We start from the raw sequence: 21,306 nt of genomic DNA, 5'->3' as shown, positions 1-21,306 counted from the left end.
AAAAGCTCTGATAAAAACATTGCCCTGTTCTCAAATATCTTTTTTCTACCCAAGCAATGTCTAAGAGTAAAAACATGAATATGAAAATAAATCAATCAATCTCTGATGAATGAATCCCTTAATCATTGCACTTAATCTTTCATGTGAAGGCAGAAGCCTTAAACCATCATCTAGCGGGCAGCAATTGGCACGGGTGGCCTTGAGTTTAAGACCCCTGGCGTAAGTTGTTTTGTATAACTGCTCAATGTCATAATAATTTAGGGTTACTTTGAAAACCACTTTAAATTATAATTCAAAAAATATATATTTCATCAAATAAGTTGATCATTCCTCACGATATCCAGTTTCAAATGTATTATTCTATGTTTCAATCATTAAGTAAGTACAGAGAAAAACCTGGCAAAGATGACATCCTGATTTGTCAATAACTCCTGCTCAATGCTGAATGAATGAATGAAAACTTTATTTTGAACACTAAAATAAAAACAGAACAAAAACAATGACTCAACACCAAAATAATGTTACATAACCTGTTCGAAAAGGGGTAGTAAGAAGCAGATGCTTATTTTCCCTACCACTTCATCTTCCCTATTAATTACATTATGTAGATAGCTCCTCTTGTGTCCAAATACAACACAATCTCAAGGATACACACATTACATAGGTCAGATATCAATTATTATAATAACAATAATCACATAGTTTATACACTAATCATCGTACTACCCATCCTCAACATCATAATGCCACTAGTCACCAAACATCACTTCGTCACCAATGATAATAACAATAGCAATAATATTAATGATAACAGTTATGATTATAACAATAACAACAAAGTTAACCATAGTTGTAAACGCACTATTCCCGATCTCTCGTATCACTCACTCACTCAATGCTGCAAGACTTTCCAGGAACTGGAAGACAAACAGTGAAAGCCACACCTCTGAACACAGACTCGGATAACAAAACTATTGTCAATACCACAATGAGGTCATAAATTACTACTAAGGTTTTATTGCTGACCACAGTGAATGCCACATTCACAAACTTAATTTGACTTTTCTCTTACTGCGACTATACCTTTCAGAATATTTTTCGATAGTTTCATCATTATTTTTGTTACAGATAAATGTCGTTTCATTAAATGACAGTCAAACAAAAGTATTAATCAAAACGCATAAAGTCACAGACCACCTCGCTCTGACAGTGCCCCAGCTGACGTTTGGTGGAGTACGCCCTTGACGGGTTGCAGGACAATTGCTCGGCGAATAGTCATAAGCAGCCATTCCCACTCACACCACAACAACCCTAAAGACCTCTTTTGGCAATGTGAGAGGAAGTACAAGTCAAAGAAACATGAGAAAGACTAGAACATGCAAACTCGACCCATACAGGCTGGAGGAGAATCAAACCTGGAACAACAGAACTGTGAGTCAGTAGCTGTTTTGCTTGGCGTGCTGACTTCACGTATGGTACGTCTGACAACAAATTGTTACTTATTTCTTCACTGTTTAAGTTGCCAAGGCGGGCGCGAGGATCGGTTCTGAAAACAGCACATGAGTGATGGGTTGTTGTGATTTTCCAGGAAATCTGGCATGATAAATGATTAGTGTCTTTACATACATGATTACCGGTAATGCTTATAGATGACTCAGAATGCATATTTTTAGAATTTGCATATTAATATGCAATTGCTCAGTACCCTTTTCTCAGTAAGATGCCTTTTTGGTTTACTAAGTACATTTGGCCCAATTCTTAAAAATAAAAACCTAGTGATAACATAATGAAATGATGAAATGCAATGAAATGATCTGCATTTATATAGCGCTTTTCAAGTCAATGACTTCCCAGAGCGCTTTACAATGTGCTCCACATTTCCCAATAGCGGCCTTGTATTGCAGCCATGTAAGACGCTAACCTGCTTATTGGGGGTATTAAGGGTTCAGTGTCTTACCCAAGGACACTTCGACATGTAACACGGAGGAGTCGGGATTCGAACTGGGATCCCTTGATCCCAAGACGAGCGCTCTACCTCCTGAGCTACTGCTGCCCCAATAATAGTAGTGAAGTAACATATTAATGAAATGCTAAAAGTTATTCCAGGAATGTGTATCAAAATGGTAGCCCATCACACTATCAGTATCAAAGAAGTGGCTCTCAGTTTCAAAAAGACTGCTGACCCCTGGTCTAACGCTAGCAAAGACACAGGTAAGAACTTAAAGCATAGTTCGAAGCCGTGCCGGGCTTCTTTCTAGCTGATTTTATTTTTTCAATTTTGATTATCCATATACAGGATTCATGAAGACTATAGCCAAAAACCGGGTCTGTGGGCATAACACCCTGAACTGTAAAGTGTAATAGAGACTTTTCCCTAAATACACAGGACCGAACCAAGCAATCGCTGCGTTGCTTCACCTATACCAAAATTGGACAGATGCAGAGGACATTAGCATATTCATTATTTAACTTCGAGCTAGATGTACTCATGAAAAGAGCCCTATCTGGCTCGCGAGCCATACGCTCTCAAGCCCTGATCCAGACTAATGGATTTAATTTTGAGCCATTGTTAGATATAAAAAAAAGTTGTTCAATCCATCTTGTGACACCAGTTACTCATCATAGAAACACATTACTTTGAAAGTGTGTGTCACTGCAGGTGGTTGTATTCCAGTAGTTAGGTTGCCGTTTATCATTGAGACCTCTGCCCGTCTACTAATCTTGTCTCACGACTCCTTCCTCTGGGCCCCTCTCACCCTAGTCTAACATCTACTCGTTCTCAGACACATTCATCTGCCGCCCAAGAAAGGCTTCTTACACATTAACTGTCCGTGGCGTTATTGTTCGGCGGCCACATCTCGCAAAACACTCGGCTTTTCACATTCAAGCGGTACTGTACCCTTAGCAGGACATAGCGCTAAGACCTGCAATAGGTCGGGGAACGTCGTCGCCATTTGATCTCTGTGATGTTCGCTCGCTGAAAGCAGATTACGGCAGTTGTGGTTTTACTCCGGGAGATGCATGAAAAAGCATTGGGATGTTTTTCTACAAAGCCCTTAAATACCGAGATGAAGACGAAGAGGACAGTCAGGTACGCCATCCAGTGATCTAGGCTGTTTTTTTTTCAAGACTTAAAGACTTTCATATTCGGTTTGACAGTTTCACTTTGAGCTATCTAAACTGTAAACCTAATGCTTTAATCTTTTAGGGTTTTCCATGATATCATCATGATAAATGTTTTACGATGTCCTTAAAACAAACTCCTATTCAACCTTCATCCTACTCAAACTTAATGCCAACTGTTTTCAAAAGTGTTTGGAATCATTGTCCCACTTAAAGGTGGGGTGCGTCATTTGAAATCAAGTCAAGTCATGATTGCCCCACAAAATAACCCCAAAATCCTTTTCGACACTGTGGCATCACTAACCAGGCAACAGATTATTCCAGATCGTTCTACCCATTCACTTTATGATCTTCTTAAGTGTCCTTATGTTAGTTATTGGTCCATCTAAATGCCGTGACCCTCGTGTAGGTTTTAGATCAGGGGATGGTGTAATAATAGTCTGTGGTTTGCAATAATCTGTGCAGCCCTTTGAGACTCTTTGTGATTAAGGGCTATACACATAAACATGACTTGACTCTATTGAGCACATATTAACAATGCCCAACCGAGTTCAAAGAGCCCTTATATTTTTTCTCTACCGTCTTACTTTCAGCAAAACTGTTCGGATCGCCGAATGGAGATATGGGTTGGAGAGTGACTTTATGCTAATCACTTCAGTTTTTTGTTGAAAATTGATTCAAAACAATGTGCAACTTGTAAAGAAATGGTTTCATGTATGAGGATTGATAAAGTGTATTGTAAAATCACACTCATAGAATCCTGAAACACCCCTTTCACTTCCTGTTTTGACTTTTTGGGTTGAACTTCTTGTTGGTCTTTTGGAAATAGTTGAAGTTCTTTCTGGATTTTTCTGTGAAGGATTAGGCATATTAATCCTTCTTGAGAACCTGTCGAGCAAAGTAATTGATTTCAACATTCATGAAATGTAAATCCTCGTTTTTGGAACAGAAAACCAAGTAACATGCATACTGTGGTCCTAAAGTTTTCGAATCTATAGTAAATTACTGAACCTGTCAGCTTCATAGCATGCAAAGCTTTGATTTACATCTTGTTGGCATGCTTACTCCTAATATACCTCTTCCTCTCTCTTGCCAGTCCCAGAAACCCTGGATAGAAAGCACTTTCACCAAGAGGGAATGTGTGTACATACTTCCAGTGTCAAAGGACCCCCACAGGTATGTGTTTGCTCTCCAGTTGTGAGCTTGGCGGTGGTAGCCGTGGAAACCTTGTAATTGTATGTTGCATGTTAGAAAAGACCCAAACTTCAACAAACAACCACACTGTTTTGGTTAAACATGTGTCTATGGCCAGCATTGCTTTTTAAACCCAGGCTGTAATTATAACGTAATGATGTTTGTCATTGTCTACTAGAGGCTTCTGGATACTTGTTTTTGTGGCATGTTGAAACTCCGACCAGGATATATAGATGTCGACCGATTATCAGCACCAAAATTTGGGGATTTGAGGTTTATCTAGATCGGCATTTTTATTTATTCGAAGGGCCAACTATTTAGGCTCAGATACAGCCAAGCCTCTCTTCCCCCCTTCTGTCTCGAACGCTACCCACGCTTTCTTATTGGATAAGCAACCTGGGGAGGAGCTACTGAAGCGGGAAGAATAACATTAGAGCGGAGTAAACAATGGCAGCTCTGCTAACTCCTGACTCCCGACATGCCTGTGAATCAAAAACGTTGCTAGTATTGAGATTTTTAGTACTGTAAATTCCGGACTAGAGAGCGCACCTGATTATAAGCCGCACCCACCACATTTTAAGAGGAAAACCGATTTTGTACATACACAAGCCGCACCAGTATACAAGCCGCATGCACCCACATTTAAACATGTAACACAAACACTAAATTAACCCAAACCCGACTTCAAGTCCCGCAATTGAAACTAAATGTCCTTCATTAAGGTCCACAGTCCAAAAATCACAGCCGGCAAAATGAACGGAAAATGATACCGGTACTTAAGGTTTGATGCAGACCTGCAGAGTCCGGGTCCTGTTGAAAGTAATCCAAGAAAAAAAGTGTATATTTCCAAAGGTAAGGGTGGGAAAAATATATCAGATGAACATATTTACTCGCGCAACTCCTTTTTCTTTAACCAACTTTTTACCCCCTCTTCTTTCCTTGTCTGTCCCTCACCTTTAGCGTTCCCCACTTAAACTCGGCACCCCGCGTTTGTTCCGCCCCTCATTTTTCGTTCACCCGCAAAACATATCAGAATAAGTGTCTAAAATAAATACAAATAAATACATTACAAAAATATACAGTTGCAAATACATATTATACATGGGTTACACATATTTACAAAGAAAGACGGTACACCGAGAGAGTTTTCAAAGCTTTAATAATAATAATAACAGAGCTTTGACAGTTAATGGTAGCAACACTCGAGCGCTGCTGGCGGCCGTTAGAAAAATGACATAAATTGGCCGCATCACTGAATAAGCCGCAGGGTTAAAAGTTAGGGGGGAAAAGTAGCGGCTTATAGTCCGGAATTTACGGTATATTGAGTTTGTGCGATGAAGAGAAAGCGTAAAAAGTGTAGTTTTTGGGAAGCATGTTCAGGAAAAGACTCAAATATGAGCTCTTGTCTTCACATGAGTTCATCAATAAAGTTTGTTTGTTTGTGATAGAGAGAGCATTAAAACGCATGATAAAGTGGAAGACTGAGTGTTTAGCTGTTACAGTAACTAGTTCATCAATCTGGCTCTAAAACATTTGGCGAGCTCCGTTAAAATGTGGATGCACTTTTTGTTTTAAGTTAATTTAAGTTGGTTGTATTTATGTATTTATTTATTGTAAAAAAAAATCAATGAGCTTTTAAGAGTTTTAGGTACCTTTTTATGCGAGTTGCTGCTAAACCTAATTTTATTTCTTGCTCTGTTAGCTCTTGGTTTAAGTGAAAGATTAGTTGTGTTAGTTGTGTTGAAATTCAAATGTATTTGCTGTAAAAGGTTTCAGAGAGCTATCAAAGTTTTATTTGAATTTTTCAACGAATATTCTTTGTTGGTTTCTGCATTATTTAACATTTTTTACGCTTACCGTATTTTCCACACTTTAAGGCGCACCTAAAAGTCTTAATTTTTTTCAAAAACTGACCATGCGCCTTATAACACAGTGCGCCTTCTATATGGCTCAATATTAAATTCGCAAGGTCTCGCAACTTACTCAACAGCCGCCGACTCGATTTTCCCCCGAACGTGGAGTAGTCCGCGGTGTATGCTGGGATTTATATACCGGCGTTTCATTGGCTAACCAATGTGTCAATCATCATTTGAATCGATCACTATTGGCTGAAGTTATTCGGAGCCTCGGATTGGCTACATGGCCAAAACAAACCCTGCAATTGGTCGAAAAAGATGTGTCAATCATCAGCTAAATCGATCGCTATTGGTTGAAGTTATTCAGAGCTTCCAATAGGCTAGATGGCCAAAACAAACCCTGCAATTGGCCGAGTTTAGCAATGGCGTAGCAAGCTTAGCAAGCTTGCAAAAGTACACCATAAAGAAACATGTTTTATTAGTCTGTATTTGCAAATAATTTACTCTCCTGGATTTACTTCACTAACGGTTGTAAGAAGACCATGATTGCGTATCATTATTGAACGTGAGAACTTATGTGAGCTATGCGGCTTTATATTTTCCCGGTATCTTGTTTTAGAACGATCTCGATGTTGCTGTGATGAGTTGAGTGAATTAAACTCAATTCCAAGTGTTTATTGTCATATGCACAGTAAAGTTGCGAGCGAAAAAGAAAATAGAAACTAAGGAATGGTTGGCATTTCTTGAATCCCAAGACTTTAACCTTCCGAATGATATTTGAAATGACGCATTTGAGTTACATCGTACGGACACAGCATCCGCACGTGTCTACGACACGTATTTGCTTCTTTGCAAGCTTTGGGAATTTTAAGGGGGTAATCAGTTGGACTGAATCATCTGACTGTTTTGTCCACGTTCCCATTGTAGCGCCTTATAATCTGGTGCGCCTTATCTATGGAAGATATAGGACCAAAAACTATTTTTTGGGGGTGCGCCCTATAACCCGGTGCGCCCTATAGTGCGGAAAATACGGTATTAAGTTTTTACAACAAATGAATATCGGCTCCAGATATTGGTTCTCAGCCTCTTCCTAATAATCTAATAATCTGTATCGGTATCAGCCTTGAAAAACCCATATCTGTCGATCGTTAACGAAGTTTGTCTTAATAATTATTTTTCGGTTTAAATGGAGGGCCAAAAGATTAACACACTTGTTCTTGTTTTTTTTTTTTTTTTTTAATTGCTTGTTTTTAAACATTTCTGTATGTTATGAGGCAATGTAGTACGGAAGATTATGGTACAGTAAATACTGTTATTCTTTAAAGAATAGAAGTTACACTGTTTGCTTTGAGTGATAAATCATCGGTTTAGTTAGTCTTTGCAACTTTGCTTTCTTCCGGCACAGTTATTCTTTTGCTATGTGTTTTCTTTTCAAACAATTATTACTTTTTTTCACAGAGCCCCTCTCACGTTTTAGCATTCTTACTGTAGTTAAGATATTTGACTTTGAATCATGGGCTTTATTCAAAGATGGGGAAAAAAACTACCATGTATCTTTGTGTGCGTAACGTACTTCGTTTTTACCTTAAAAACACGTCATTTAATGGTAGTATATGACTGTATTTGCGCAGTAATTTATCATTTGAAAAATATAGCTGATCATAAAAACATGTCCACTGTGAGAGAGATAAACTAAAAAGAAAAATCTAGAAAACACAAAGCATGATTTTTTTTAACAATGTATTTGTGTGATACAGCTGCAAATAAGTATTCAAACACCTGTGTATCATGTAGAATTCCTTGAAAGACCTGTTAGTCTGGCCATTAGAAGTCCACCTGCACTCCATGTAGAATCCTGAATCAGATTCACCTGTTTAAGGTCATTAGCTGCATAAAGACGCCTGTCCACCCCATATAATCAGTAAGACTTTAACTTGTAACATGGCGAAGCTGTCCAAAGACACCAGAGACGAAATTGTACACCTCCACTAGGCTGGAAAGGGCTATAGAGCAATTGCCAAGCAGCTTGGTGAAAAAAGGTCGACTGTTGGAGCAATCATTAGAAAATGGAAGAACCTAATTATGACTGTCAATCTCAATCGGAGTGGAGCCCCATGCAAGATATTACCTCGTGGGCTCTCAATTATTCTAATAAAGGAGGGGAATCGGCCCGAAACTACACAACAGGAGTAGGTCAATGACCTCAAAAGAGCAGGGACCACCGTTTCCAAGGTTACTGTAGGTAACACACTAAGACGTCATGGTTTGAAATCATGCATGGCACGAAAGGTTCCCCTGCTTAAACCAGCACATGTCAAGGCCCGTCTGAAGTTTGCATATGACCATTTGGATGATACAGAGGAGTCATGAGAGAATGTTTTGTGGTCAGATGAGACCAAAATAGAATTTAAATCCACTAAGCGTGTTTGGAGATTTTTTGACATTACAGTCTACACACTTTAATGCCATTGAATGATATATTTAGGTTTCTAAATATCCAGTTTATCTTGGTAGCATTCGTTTTTGTGCATTGTTTGAGTTTAACCTTATTAATGCTTGATGTTGTATGTCTAAATTCCTTCTAGATGCCTTCCAGGATGCCAGATTTGCCAACAGCTAGTCCGGTGAGTACAGCCTCAGCCTTGAATACATTCTTTGGTCAGGAAGGATTAGCCTAAAGAGAATCTTTTGCTACTCTGAAGAAGCCTGTAGGCAAAGTGCATAATTCCAACAAGCAGAAACCCGCCTCAGGAAACAATTAACTTCCAGGCTTTGTATTACTGCATTCTTCGCTAAGATAATCAACTGAGAAGAGAACCTCATTTTGCCCATAAATTATGATTGTTACTTCTTTTTAAGCCCATTAACAGATAATACACTAGTCTATTGAACCAATTGTAATTCATGAAGGTAGTGCTTACAGGTTGGATTTATTTGTATAACTGGAAGTAGAATATGACAATGTAAGAACAAATTCAGAGGAGAATATCAGTGAAAACCACATAAAAAAATCTATTTTCTACTTTTGTTATTTCCCCCACACTCTGCATAGTTTTAGTCTATTTTAATGCCTCTTCTTAAAGGGTATACAAGTTTTTATATCAGAAATAAATCGGTTCATACCTATCTCTAAGAAGACACTGCTTTCATTTTTCTTCTATTTGTTTTAATTCTTGCAAATTGCATTAAAAGGAAGGCTGCAACTTAACTATTTTGGGAAGCACGGCGGCGCAGTGGTTAGCGCGTGTGCGGCACAGTTTTGAGGTCATGAGATCAAACCTTCCTGTGTGGAGTTTGCTTGTTCTCCCCGTGCTTGCGTGGGTTTCCCTCCGGGCACTCCGGTTTCCTCCCACATTCCAAAAACATAACCCCCGCGACCCTACTGAGGATAAGCGGTGCAGATAATGCATGCGGAAGGATGGATACATATATAATGTATAATAGTTCACTTGTCAAAGACTATTAAAAAGATACGTCGGGTTATTGTTAGTTTTCTTGAATTTAGCATGGAGTCGATTCACTTTTATGGCAAATAATAATAAACAAAGAAAAATGGGTACCATGAAAAATACATCTTTCATTTTTAAAATACTGCGGATTCGTACAAAAATTAAATAAAAATTCCCTCTTTAAAACCAATAAGGCATAGTGGTTGGTCAGTAGAGACATACAGTAAATACCCTAAAATACGGACTAAAGGGCACAGCTGATAAGCTGCACCCAGTACATTTTCAAAGGAAAAAACATTTTGTACATACAGTACATAAGCCGCACCTGACTATAAGCTGCATTGCCCACATTGAAACATGAGATATTTACAAAGAAAGTAGGTACACCAAAGGAGTTTTAATAAAATGCGGTACCTTAACACCGGACTTTTGATAAACCGTCTTCTACTTCTTTGAATATCCCTTTGCAAATAAACAGACTCTAAAGATTATTCCCAATATGGTAGTTAGCCTTCCCCTTTCGATGGACACCTTTCTCATGGTAAGGGTCTGTTCATGCTAGTTTTATTCATGCATCTTATCAGACACATATATTCCACCTGTCACTCTAACCTTTATTGCTCAGGCTTTCCTGGCGGCCGTTAGAAAAAAGTGCATAAATTAGCCACATCATTGCATATGCCGCAGGGTTGAAAGCTTGGGAAAAAAGTCAGTTATAGTCTGAGTTTTACGGCACATATATTTTAGGAACAGGCAAATAAATAACATTGCATTAAAATCAATTAAACATTTTGTATTCCTTTAAACCAATGACGGTGTTAATAGCAGCAGTAGAACAGTAAATAAAACAAGTATAATGTGTAGTTTGTGAAGTTGGTTCAGTGGTCAACCGCTAAGTGTGACAAAATAACTCAACAGTTTTGACATTACGTTTCAAATATTTTTGTCAGGCACAGTCGGTCATGCTAAAGTTGCTCAAGTCGGTTACAATGTAAATGTAAATGGTCTGCATTTATACAGCGCTTTTCAAGTCAATGAGACCTCGCAAAGCGCTTTACAATGTGCTTCACACTTTTCCCTTTTACACACTAACCGATAGCAGTGTCAGCCAAGGCAACTACCTGCTATCGGGGGCATTAGGGATTCAGTGTCTTGCCCAGGGACAGTTCGACATATAACTCTGAGGAGCCGGGAATCGAACCTGTGACCTCTTGATCCCAAGACGAGCGCTTTACCTCCTGAGCCAATGCCACCCCCAAAACGGTCGACCGGGGGTTGGGAACCTATGGATCATGAGCCAGATATACCTCTTTTAATACGTACATCTGGCTTCTCTCTGTGTCGCTCCAATTTTCATGCGTACGAAACTGATTTTGGTACACGCGATGCCGAAGCTATACTGCTCAAGCTCTCTTCTATACATATAAAAAATGTACAATCAAAACCGTATCGGATTGAACGTTACTTGAATCTTACTGAGGCGAGTCAGACTCCACTTTGTTGAACTGTTGGACATGCTCTAGAAATGTTTGCGCATCACAGAGGCATACCTGTCAACCTCCATGGCTCCATGACCGTACAAACTATCGTGTTTTCCCGTACAAAATACAAAATAATCTCATCAGCTGCACCGCTTATCCTCAGTAGGGTCGCGGGGGCGCTGGAGCCAAACCCAGCAATCATCGGGCAGTGGGCAGGGGACACCCCGAACTGGTTGCCAGCCAAACGCAGGGCATACAGGGACAGACAACACGCTCGCTCATTCACACCTAGGGACAATTTGGACCGGCCAATCCACCTGAAATGCAAGTCTTTGGAATGTGGGAGGAAACCGGAGTGCCCGGAGGAAACCCATGCAAGCACGGGGAGAACATACAAACTCCGCACAGTAAGTCCGGTAGCTGAAATTGGACCTACACAGGAGGTTCCCAAGACCTTAGAACTGTGCCGCACACGCGCTAAGCACTGCGCTGCCGTGCTGCCATACAAAATAATAGTACACCATATTTTTATTTTTCCGGAATGATGCATGATGGGAAATCCCCAGGCGGCAGACGCATACGCACAGTAGCATAAAACCGCTCGCTTCGTTTACAACGAAAAAAATGATGCAGAGATAGAGGCTACCGCGGCGAACTGGTTTGCCTTGATTGATTTGCCGTTTCGTGATAGTCGCTGAATACCGTCTGGTACCCATCATTGACAAATTTGCGTTTTTCCGTACAGATTTCCTTGTACGTCGTACTCGTCTTAAAATGCATAAATAAACGTACTTTGTACGGCAAAACCGTACAGGTTGACGGGTATGCAGATATAACGCCATGATACGCAAAGTCTGTTTGGCAAACTTTGCAAGTCGTCTTTTATTCGGGGTAGTTGATGTTGACCATATTGCGGATGCGCGACTCGGCAGAGATTATATCCATGTAGAGATGCCTCTCTCTGTCAGATATACATGTCTGGCCACAAACAGTCGACAATGAAGTTCCTTGCCGTCTATTTCTTCTGTCGATTTCTGTCAACAAAATCGATTGATTGTTGCAGCCCTAGTATAAAGTATGTTGACATTTTCTTTGTGTTGCTTTTGTTACTTTCCCACAATCAATATTTGGACCGTTTGTAACAACGTGCGCGTGCGTCGCAGGTGCTGCTGCGGCCGTCTGGTGCGGCAGCACGTCGGCTTCACGGCCAGCTTGGCCAACAAGTACTCGGACGTGAGGACGGCTGAGACTTCAGGCGGGCCCGCACCGGAGCTGGAGGAGTGGTCGGTGGAAAAACACACAGAGGCCAGCCCCACTGACGCCTATGGTGTCGTTAACTTCCAGGGAGGCTCGCACTCCTATAGAGCCAAGGTGGGAAGGATTACTGCTTGCCTCGTATTGCTCATTCTGCAAATATGTGCCGTACGTGGCATGGATTGTGGGAAGGGAAAAATCACAGAAACCTGGTTGTTTGTTTTGTGAACGTCACCCTTTTAAAATATTTTCTTTTTAAGAAGTCTGCCTCTATTGCAAAAACACAATATCACAATTCAATAAAATGGCTAAATATCTATCTATCTATCTATCTATCTATCTATCTATCTATCTATCTATCTATCTATCTATCTATCTATCTATCTATCTATCTATCTATCTATCTATCTACCTTGGTCATATCCCTCAAGAGGGGTGACCGACAGCATGACACACACATACAATAACAAAGAAAATACAAGGGAAATAAATAGCAAAAAAAAAAACACACAAAATTTTTTGGACCATGGCCAACCCAAATGCCCAAACATCCAAACAAGTTAGGCACCTCGGCACCCAAGTTGGTCATGCTTTCGTCCCTCCAGATGAAACGGGACACCAGAGAGCGGCCATGTCACTCGGGTCAGGGTCACAACACACTCTTCTGTTCAACAGCAGGGCCAAACAGCTTTCACTGGTTTACCCCTGCCACATCATACGGGTGCCCAGCCCATCCTTAAGAACGCGTCCACAATCCTAAATATAGAAAAGGTCAACAAATTTGGTTGGTTGGATCCCCTAACTACTAGGGTCATGGGGGTATAATTTCCTGTGGTGTGTTTTGGGCAAGTACAGCCTGATGGCGCCAACCCCTCTCCAGGCTAATCTATGTTTCCACCTGGTCCCGAAGTACATACTACTATATACATAATGTGACAATAGATTAACTTTGCCTTGCTGTCAAAGTAAATGGAGTGAGACCAAGAGGAAGACCGCGATTGACGTGGATGGATGGTGTTATGAGTGCACTCCAGGAAAGAGGTCTAATTAAAGAGGAAGCTAGAGCTCTTTTTAGTGATAGGAATGAGTGGAGAGGTGTTGTAAAAGGATATGGGATGTTTAGACGTGTTCCAAGGGATGGCAGGGAACCTGCACGATACGGCAGGGGAAAACCAGTGAGACTATGTTTAAAACAATATTTAGTTCTTAATGTGGCTTTGAAGTAAACTAAAACCAAGCGTTTTTTTGTCTGCAATTGGAAGAGAAAATTTAATTTTTCTTAACCAACTACTAGGTGGTTAAAATGTAAGCATTTTTTGTAGGAGTATAAGCAACTCCCTGACCTTGGTTTCCTCTTATTATTTTTCAAGGTAACATTGTTCATTCATCTTAAACAAAGATATTTGAAATTAATTATATTACGTTTATATTGTCTTTTATTGGCATAATTGGTATTGAAGTCATGCAAAAGTAATCAATAGTCATTAAGTTACATTATTGCAATATTGTGATTTTAGGAATAGGCTATGAATTACATTTTTCAACGGGTAATAAGCAATTGTATTGCATAACTTTTTTTAAGTGACCCTCCCAATCCTGGCCATTATACAGCCTTAAACTCTCATTGAACTAGTTTTTTACAGAATTCTAATCAACAGACACACCATCTGCCTTGTACTCATTGTGAAAAAATATTTACTTTAGACATTAAATAGCACAATTCCAGAGAAAGACAAAACATAAACTACAGAACATGACCTTTCGAGAACGATTACATATCCTGGGAAGTGTGCTAGCGAAACGTCAATGTAAACAACACATACCCATCCATCATGGTCGCCGCCATTCGGGTTCCCCGGATGTGGATCACGTGATTAGGAACCATCTAACCCGATACTTTCTAAGAATTTTAACATTTTGCTTGTTTGTTACCTTTCTTTTAGTATGTGCGTTTGTCCTACGACACTCGTCCAGAGAGCATCCTGCGGCTGATGCTGAAGGAATGGCACATGGAGCTGCCCAAAATTCTTATCTCTGTCCACGGGGGCGTCCAAAATTTTGAGCTCCACCCTCGCATCAAGCAAGTGGTCGGCAAGGGCCTCATCAAGGCCGCCGTCACCACTGGTGCCTGGATCCTCACTGGGGGCGTCAACACAGGTCAGGGTCTTGAAAAGAGTGATGTTTTCAGATTTGTTATTGTTGTTTTATAGTCAAGTCACATTTATTTGTATAGCCCTTAATCACAAAAATGTCTCAAAGGACTGCACAGGATTACAATTACACCATCGCCTGATCTCAAGCCAACATGCGGGCAAGGAAAAACTCAAAACCTCAGAAACTTTGAGAAGGGGCCTCACAAGTGGTAATCCCTTCCAGGATGACCAGGGTGGAATCGATTTAGCATTGAGTTACAGTACACAAACATAGTAAACATCAATAAAAGATAAAAACGCATATACATAATACATGCAAGGCTGGTAGAAAATAGCTTCCTTATGATTAATTGTGATCATATACAATACAGAATTTGTCTCAACAAAAGTAAAAAGGAGGCTTATATAGGTGTCAGCTGACCTGACCGGACCAGATCGGAGGCAGGAAGGATGAACTCAATCGCGTAACGACCAGTTACTTTTATTTAGCAAAATAAAAGTTGTTCAACACTCTGGGACAAAACAAAACAAAAACAGGCTTACAGGCAAACAGGAACTCAGACTAGGAATACTCACAAAACAGGCTTTTACTCAGAACGGGCAAACACAGGTTCCTCAAGTCAAACAGAACAGATTAATGCAGAACAGAAAACGCAATGAACCAGCAACCGGTAATCCCCAAAACCCGCCTTTAAGAAGCACACACGCAAATTAGACGATCTGCTACAGCCGGTGCCCAGGGGGTGGGGCCAGCCGGTCGCCACGGCGACCATGCTGGACATGACAATAGGGCTTTTAATTTTTTTGCAAACTTTTTCTTTTTGGGTTCAATATGGCTCATTTTACATTTTGGATTGCCCAACCGCTGTGCTATACAAATGTGACTTGACTAATAGACACATTTTCAAATAGACATTATAGATTTTTTTCTTCTAACAAACTACGTACACTTGTAAACAAACAATTACTCCCCTCATCTTGTATACAGATGCATTCATTTTTTTTTTATATTTATCAAAGTATAAAATATTTCCATGTAAATACGTCACATATTAAAGGTCTGAAAATCTTAGCTGCTCGACATGGTGGTTGTCCAGGGATTTTTTCACAATTTAGTGATCCGTCACTTTATAATTTTAAACAGGTTCCGCAGGGTTCAGTACTTGGCCCCCTTCTTTTCAGCATTGACATGCTTCCATTAGGTGATATTTTTTGCAAGTATAATATCAGTTTCCATTGCTACGCAGATAACGCTCAACTATATCTTCCGATGGAGAAATCTGCCACAATAAACTGTGGAAATTTGGAGGCCTGCCTCTCTGAGATAAAAGAGCTGATGTCACTCAACTTCTTGCGCCTTAATTCTTTAAAAGACCAAAATGCTAGTTATTGGTCCATCTAAATGCCGTGACTTGTTCTCAAAAACTCTGAACATTGACAAATGTAATATCACCCAGAGTGACTCTTTAGGTGTCATATTTGAACACACGTTAAGAATATTAACTGGAACAGCTTTTTTCATCTTCGCAGCATTTCTAAAATTCGCCCAATGCTGTCTCAGTCGGTTGACTTGACTTGACCTTGTTTTGATCTTTTTTGTCAAAGGTGTAGCAAAGCATGTCGGTGATGCCCTCAAAGAGCACTGTTCTCATTCATCAAAGAAGATTTGCACTATTGGTATTGCTTCCTGGGGTGTCATCGAAAACAGGACCGACCTCATTGGGAGAGACGTAAGACATCATGTCACAGTGAATCTAAAAAAAACGCGACTGATTTTGCGTTTTCGGCGCAGATTATTGCTCCGTACCAGACGTTACTAAACCCCCTCAGCAAACTCAACGTTCTCAACAACCTCCACTCACATTTCCTCCTTGTTGACGATGGCACAGTGGGGAAGTACGGTGCAGAGGTCAAGCTGCGGAGGGACCTGGAGAAGCACATCAACCTCCAAAGGATACACGCACGTAAGAGAAACAAAGAAGAGGAGGTCTGGAGAGGAATCTAGATAGATAGATACTTTATTCATCCCCGTAGGGTAATTCACACTTCCAGCAGTATCCTTGTGTTGAAAAATAATAAAATAAAATATATAGAATACAAAAATACCCAATATAACGTGTTGATATAGAGTATTTAAATAGTGCTACGGAAAATACACACTGTAATAAAAAAAGGGTAATATGCAAATGTGGGGGTGGAGTTTAATGTGGGCTTTTACTCCCCGGGGTGGAGTTAAAGAGCCTCATGGCATGAGGAAGAAATTATCTCCTCAGTCTGTCCGTGGAACAGGACTGTGACAGCAGTCTGTCGCTGAAGCTGCTCTTCTGTTTGGAGATGATACTGTGAAGTGGATAAGATGAATTGTCCATGATTGACCGCAGCTTGTTCAGTGCCTGTCTCTCAGCTACAGTTGTCAGGGTTTCCAGCTCTGTGCCCACAACAGAGCTCGCTTTCTTCACCAGTTTATTAAGACGAGAGGCATCCTTCTTCTTAGCGCTGCCTCCCCAACACCAGCCGCATAGAAGAGGGCGCTTGCCACAACAGTCTAAAACAAATCCATTGTTTCAGCAGTGTCTGAAATTACCTCAGCCCGGACGCCTGGGGCGTGCATCTTTTACGTCGGGTGTACAACTAACAAAACATCTCTTTTTATTTTATTTTTTATTTTTTTTCAAATCCAAAGTTTGCTTTATTCTGTTTTCGAAATCTTCGTTCGGTTTGGAAATTTCGGAATTCCGGTCCGTTAGGCAATTTGCATACTCTGCAGCCAATCAGAAGCCTGCCTCAAATAACTGTGCTCTCCCGAGCGTTATAAGGTCGTGCATTTGCATATCATTTTCCAAAGTAGACGCACAGAGAACACAAAAAAATTGAGAAGTGGTTAGGAATCAAGCCAAAACCTCAGCCCCAGAAGAAAGATTCAAAAGAAGCTAAGAAAATTGATGACGCTACAAAACGTAAACGTACATGAAAAGCGTCGTGGAAAGGTAACATTGTTCAATAAACTTAATTTGAAAGTGTTGTTCTGTTATATATTCTGATTATCAATCCTTAATACTGCGCAATAATGGCTTTTTTTGCGATGAGTCGTCTTGTTGTGTTTCAAGTTGAGAAAAATGGGGCAGGCAACTTTATGGCTGATTTTCAGACACTGGTTTCAGGCATAAAAGAAAAACATTGTCACCATGCTATTGTAGATCAGCTGACCACGTATGTAACACTGGATCATGTCAAGCTGCTCTTTCGCCGTCTTCTTTATCTTCACAGGAATTGGTCAGGGTGTTCCTGTGGTGGCACTCATATTCGAAGGCGGCCCCAACGTGATTTTGACCGTGCTCGATTACCTTCAAGAGAGCCCTCCCGTCCCAGTGGTGGTATGTGAGGGTACGGGCCGAGCCGCTGACATACTCGCCTACGTCCACAAGCAAACTGAGGAAGGCGGGTAAGACATTTGCAGATGTTTTGAAAGTGGTTGTGTCCTCTCCTTGCAAATAATTTGATTTGTTTCCCTTTGGCAATTTTGGTTCTCTACATTTTAACACATGACACTTGGATAGATAGATAGATAGATAGATAGATACTTTATTTATCCCCGTAGGGAAATTCACACTTCCAGCAGTATCCTTGTGGTGAAAAATAAAATAATAAAATAAAAGATATAGAATACAAAAATACCCAATATAACGTTTTGCTATAGAGTATTTAAATAGTGCTACGGAAAATACACACACTCATAAAAATAGGGTAATATGCAAATGTGGGGTGGGGTTTAATGTGGGCTTTTACTCCCCCGGGTGGAGTTAAAGAGCCTCATGGCATGAGGAAAAAATGATCTCCTCAATCTTACACATGAGAGAATTTGATTAAGTCTGGTTTTAGGAGGCAAATCCAAAATAATGCATTCATTTATAGTTTGTGTACCTCACATAAAAGTAACTTAGGATCAATCAACTTATTCATGCCAGTAACTCTTTACTCCATGCAGCTGAACAGTGGAAGTCAGTAAAATCTCCAAGCAAATTGACCATTTATATTTTAGTAAATGTATATCCATGTATTTTATAGAGTGCTCCTGAGATCAAATGACTTAATTTGCCTGTCAATTGTTTTCCTTTCCTGAAGCGGCCTACCAGACGGCGTGGAGGCAGACATCATCGCCACCATCAAGAAAACATTCAATTTCAGTCAAAGCGATGCCATCCACCTTTTTCAGACTGTGATGGAGTGTATGAAGAGGAAAGAATTGGTAAAGTGATGCGATAGATTACCCGCTTAAAAATGACTATACATTTTCTAACCTTGTTTTCTCATGGCCTACTTAGACATTTATCATTGTGATTGTTATTGGTAGTGTAAAAAAAAATACTCTAGGTCAGTGGTTGAGAACCAATGGCTCACGCGCCGTATTTGGTTCTTTTCATGAGTACATAACGGCTCTGAGATCAAGTTTGACCATTACATATTTCTCTGCGGCGTTCCAAAGTCATATGGTTAAACCACAGTTTTGGTACATGTGAAGCCGAAGCAACACTAGGACCAGGGTTGGGTAGGGTTACTTTAACTGGATTACTTTCAATTACTTTTGGATTACTCCAATACCAAATATGCTGATAAAAGACAAAATAAACTAAATATGAATAAAATGACTAAATTTTGTGCAGGCTTGGGGAGTAACAATACATGGAACGGCAAAAATGATGTCGGCAAGCGGTTTGGATTTATTTTCATTTTGTCTGTCGCATTTTATGTTAGTTTTGCCAGAGATCAAAGCCAGGAGAGAAAGCTTACCACGTGTTGTGAGTCATAATTTTATTCATATTTAGTTTCTTTTGTCTTTTATCAGCGCATTTGGTATTGGAGTAATCCAAAAGTAATCCAGTTAAAGTAACCCTACCCAACCCTGACTAGGACACATGTGTAACTACAGACGTTCCCCGACTTTTAGATTATTTTTTTTTAATATATTTTCAATTACATGTATTTCCTGTCCGATATATTAAATAAAATGTTATAATACAAATCTCAATAATCCGTACAAACGCAACATTTTGAATGTCTTCAATACAGATAACGGTGTTTCACATCAGCTCTGAGGAGAGCCAAGACATTGATGTTGCCATTCTTAAGGCCTTACTCCAAGGTAGGAGATATTCCTGTTTCTTTTTAATATTAAAGGCACATTTCTGTGCCCAAGCCATGTTTATTCAGTGTCCAACTGAGGTCAAAGCTATAAGATTTCAAGGCTGTGCTTGTTATCGCTCTGTTTATGCTCTGTTATTGATATGCTTTCGAAGCACGTTGGCCCAGTTTGCCTGCGAGATCATGTTCCCTGCATTCACAGGCTGTGCTTGGCTATTACAGATGCCATCTTTTGAAACTCCATTAAGACTTAAGAGTCTTTTCACTAACACGAAAAAGCTCAAAATGTAGTTTACTTGATGCTACTGAAATAACATATGACTAGAGAATCATTTCTTACCCTCACTATTTGGACAAAGGAGAAGAATGCCTTTGGTGATCAAAGGTGAAAGATAGGATTGATCCACGCAAACAAATATTTGTCCACCCAAGGTTTGTCCTTGCTGTAAAAGAATAACCCATCCTCGTAAGCGCCATTTGCTTCTAACAGCTGCATGCCACATCTCCCCTAATCCTTCAGACTTAGTTTAATTGTCCCCACTCTTTTCATCCCATGTCGGATTGAAGATATCAGTGGTCCCCGATCCATAGCCTGGGTTCACATGAGTGCTTGAAAACCTTGATAATGTTGTATTTGCAAGATTTGAAAATGGCTGAAAAGTGATGCTGACACTGCTCTATGGTGACTACGCTTTGCCATTGCATTTCTTCGTCCCTTGTGATTAACCACAGTTGGCATTAGTTTGTATGGAATTGTCTCCCCCTAAGAACAGGCCAGTAATAGTAGAAAAGGCTGTCTAGAGATGCGTCCTCATTGGTGTCCTGACAAGCCATGCGCTTAAGGGATCCATGAACCGAGATCTTCAAATAAAAACAGAGAACACAGAATTGCAGTTGCATGAATAGTCATCATACAATAGTACAACAAAATTCGAGGGCTTCTCCATTCAGTATAAGAAAGCACTTTAGAGAGTAGCTCTCTAACAGCACGCTAGGTTGAGCCAGGTCTCTGTCAAAATACAACCGGCAAAAATATTCTGGTTTCCCACGAGTTGTAGCTCCATGTCATCCATTTCATGGGTAAGGTATCTGGCATTGGTGAGATACAGGCTAGGCAGGGGTGGCTTGTGAGAGTTTTTACAAAGCCATAGCAGTAAACCTGACCTGCGGCCCCACTGTTGCCGTCGGTCTCTTCACGGACCCGATAACAATCCACACACACAGCCCTCTGCGACCTGTCCCCATGATAGCATTTGCTGTTTGTTGTATGCTGTTGAACTCAATGTATGATGAAAATACACAAAGTATTGAAACCGTGATACAGCAAGTATGAATACTTGTGGCATAATAGTATTCCGGGAATACACTGGGGGAGACTCCTATTTGTTTACAATTCAACAAGTACCCACCCAATAGATTCTTCAAGTCTGGTTTCCACTTTTTTCCTCTTGGTATTAAATGATGACGCACAAGCAGTGTTCAGCAGACATGATGTGTAGTGGGAAGTTTGTGGGCGGTTAAATCATCACTGGCGCTGAAACAAGAAATGTTGGGCAAGTGGGAATAACATTGCCATAAAATCCTTTGAAATTGGATTGCTGTACACACATCCCATATAAAGTTGTGGTAAGACGACAAAACACGGGAACAAAGGGAG

The 21,306-nt window shown here is 40.2% G+C and overlaps 1 protein-coding gene across 1 annotated transcript in view; it reads left to right on the top strand.

Annotated features, from left to right (window-relative positions):
* Positions 1-21,306, top strand: part of trpm7 (transient receptor potential cation channel, subfamily M, member 7) — a 72,853-nt gene that overhangs the window by 12,031 nt on the left and 39,516 nt on the right. Inside the window, 10 exon segments of the mRNA XM_088333332.1 lie at positions 3,054-3,091; positions 4,220-4,299; positions 8,759-8,797; positions 12,267-12,474; positions 14,301-14,514; positions 16,116-16,240; positions 16,303-16,474; positions 17,778-17,952; positions 18,633-18,756; positions 19,578-19,650. Coding sequence (XP_088189458.1) covers positions 3,054-3,091; positions 4,220-4,299; positions 8,759-8,797; positions 12,267-12,474; positions 14,301-14,514; positions 16,116-16,240; positions 16,303-16,474; positions 17,778-17,952; positions 18,633-18,756; positions 19,578-19,650 — 1,248 coding nt within the window.

Source organism: Urocampus carinirostris, chromosome 4 (genome assembly GCF_059441175.1).
Source record: "Urocampus carinirostris isolate Australia breed hairy pipefish chromosome 4, RoL_Ucar_1.0, whole genome shotgun sequence".
Lineage (NCBI taxonomy): Eukaryota > Metazoa > Chordata > Actinopteri > Syngnathiformes > Syngnathidae > Urocampus > Urocampus carinirostris.
The sequence above is the reverse complement of the archived record's forward strand: the minus strand, read 5'-3'. Positions and strand labels throughout refer to the sequence as shown.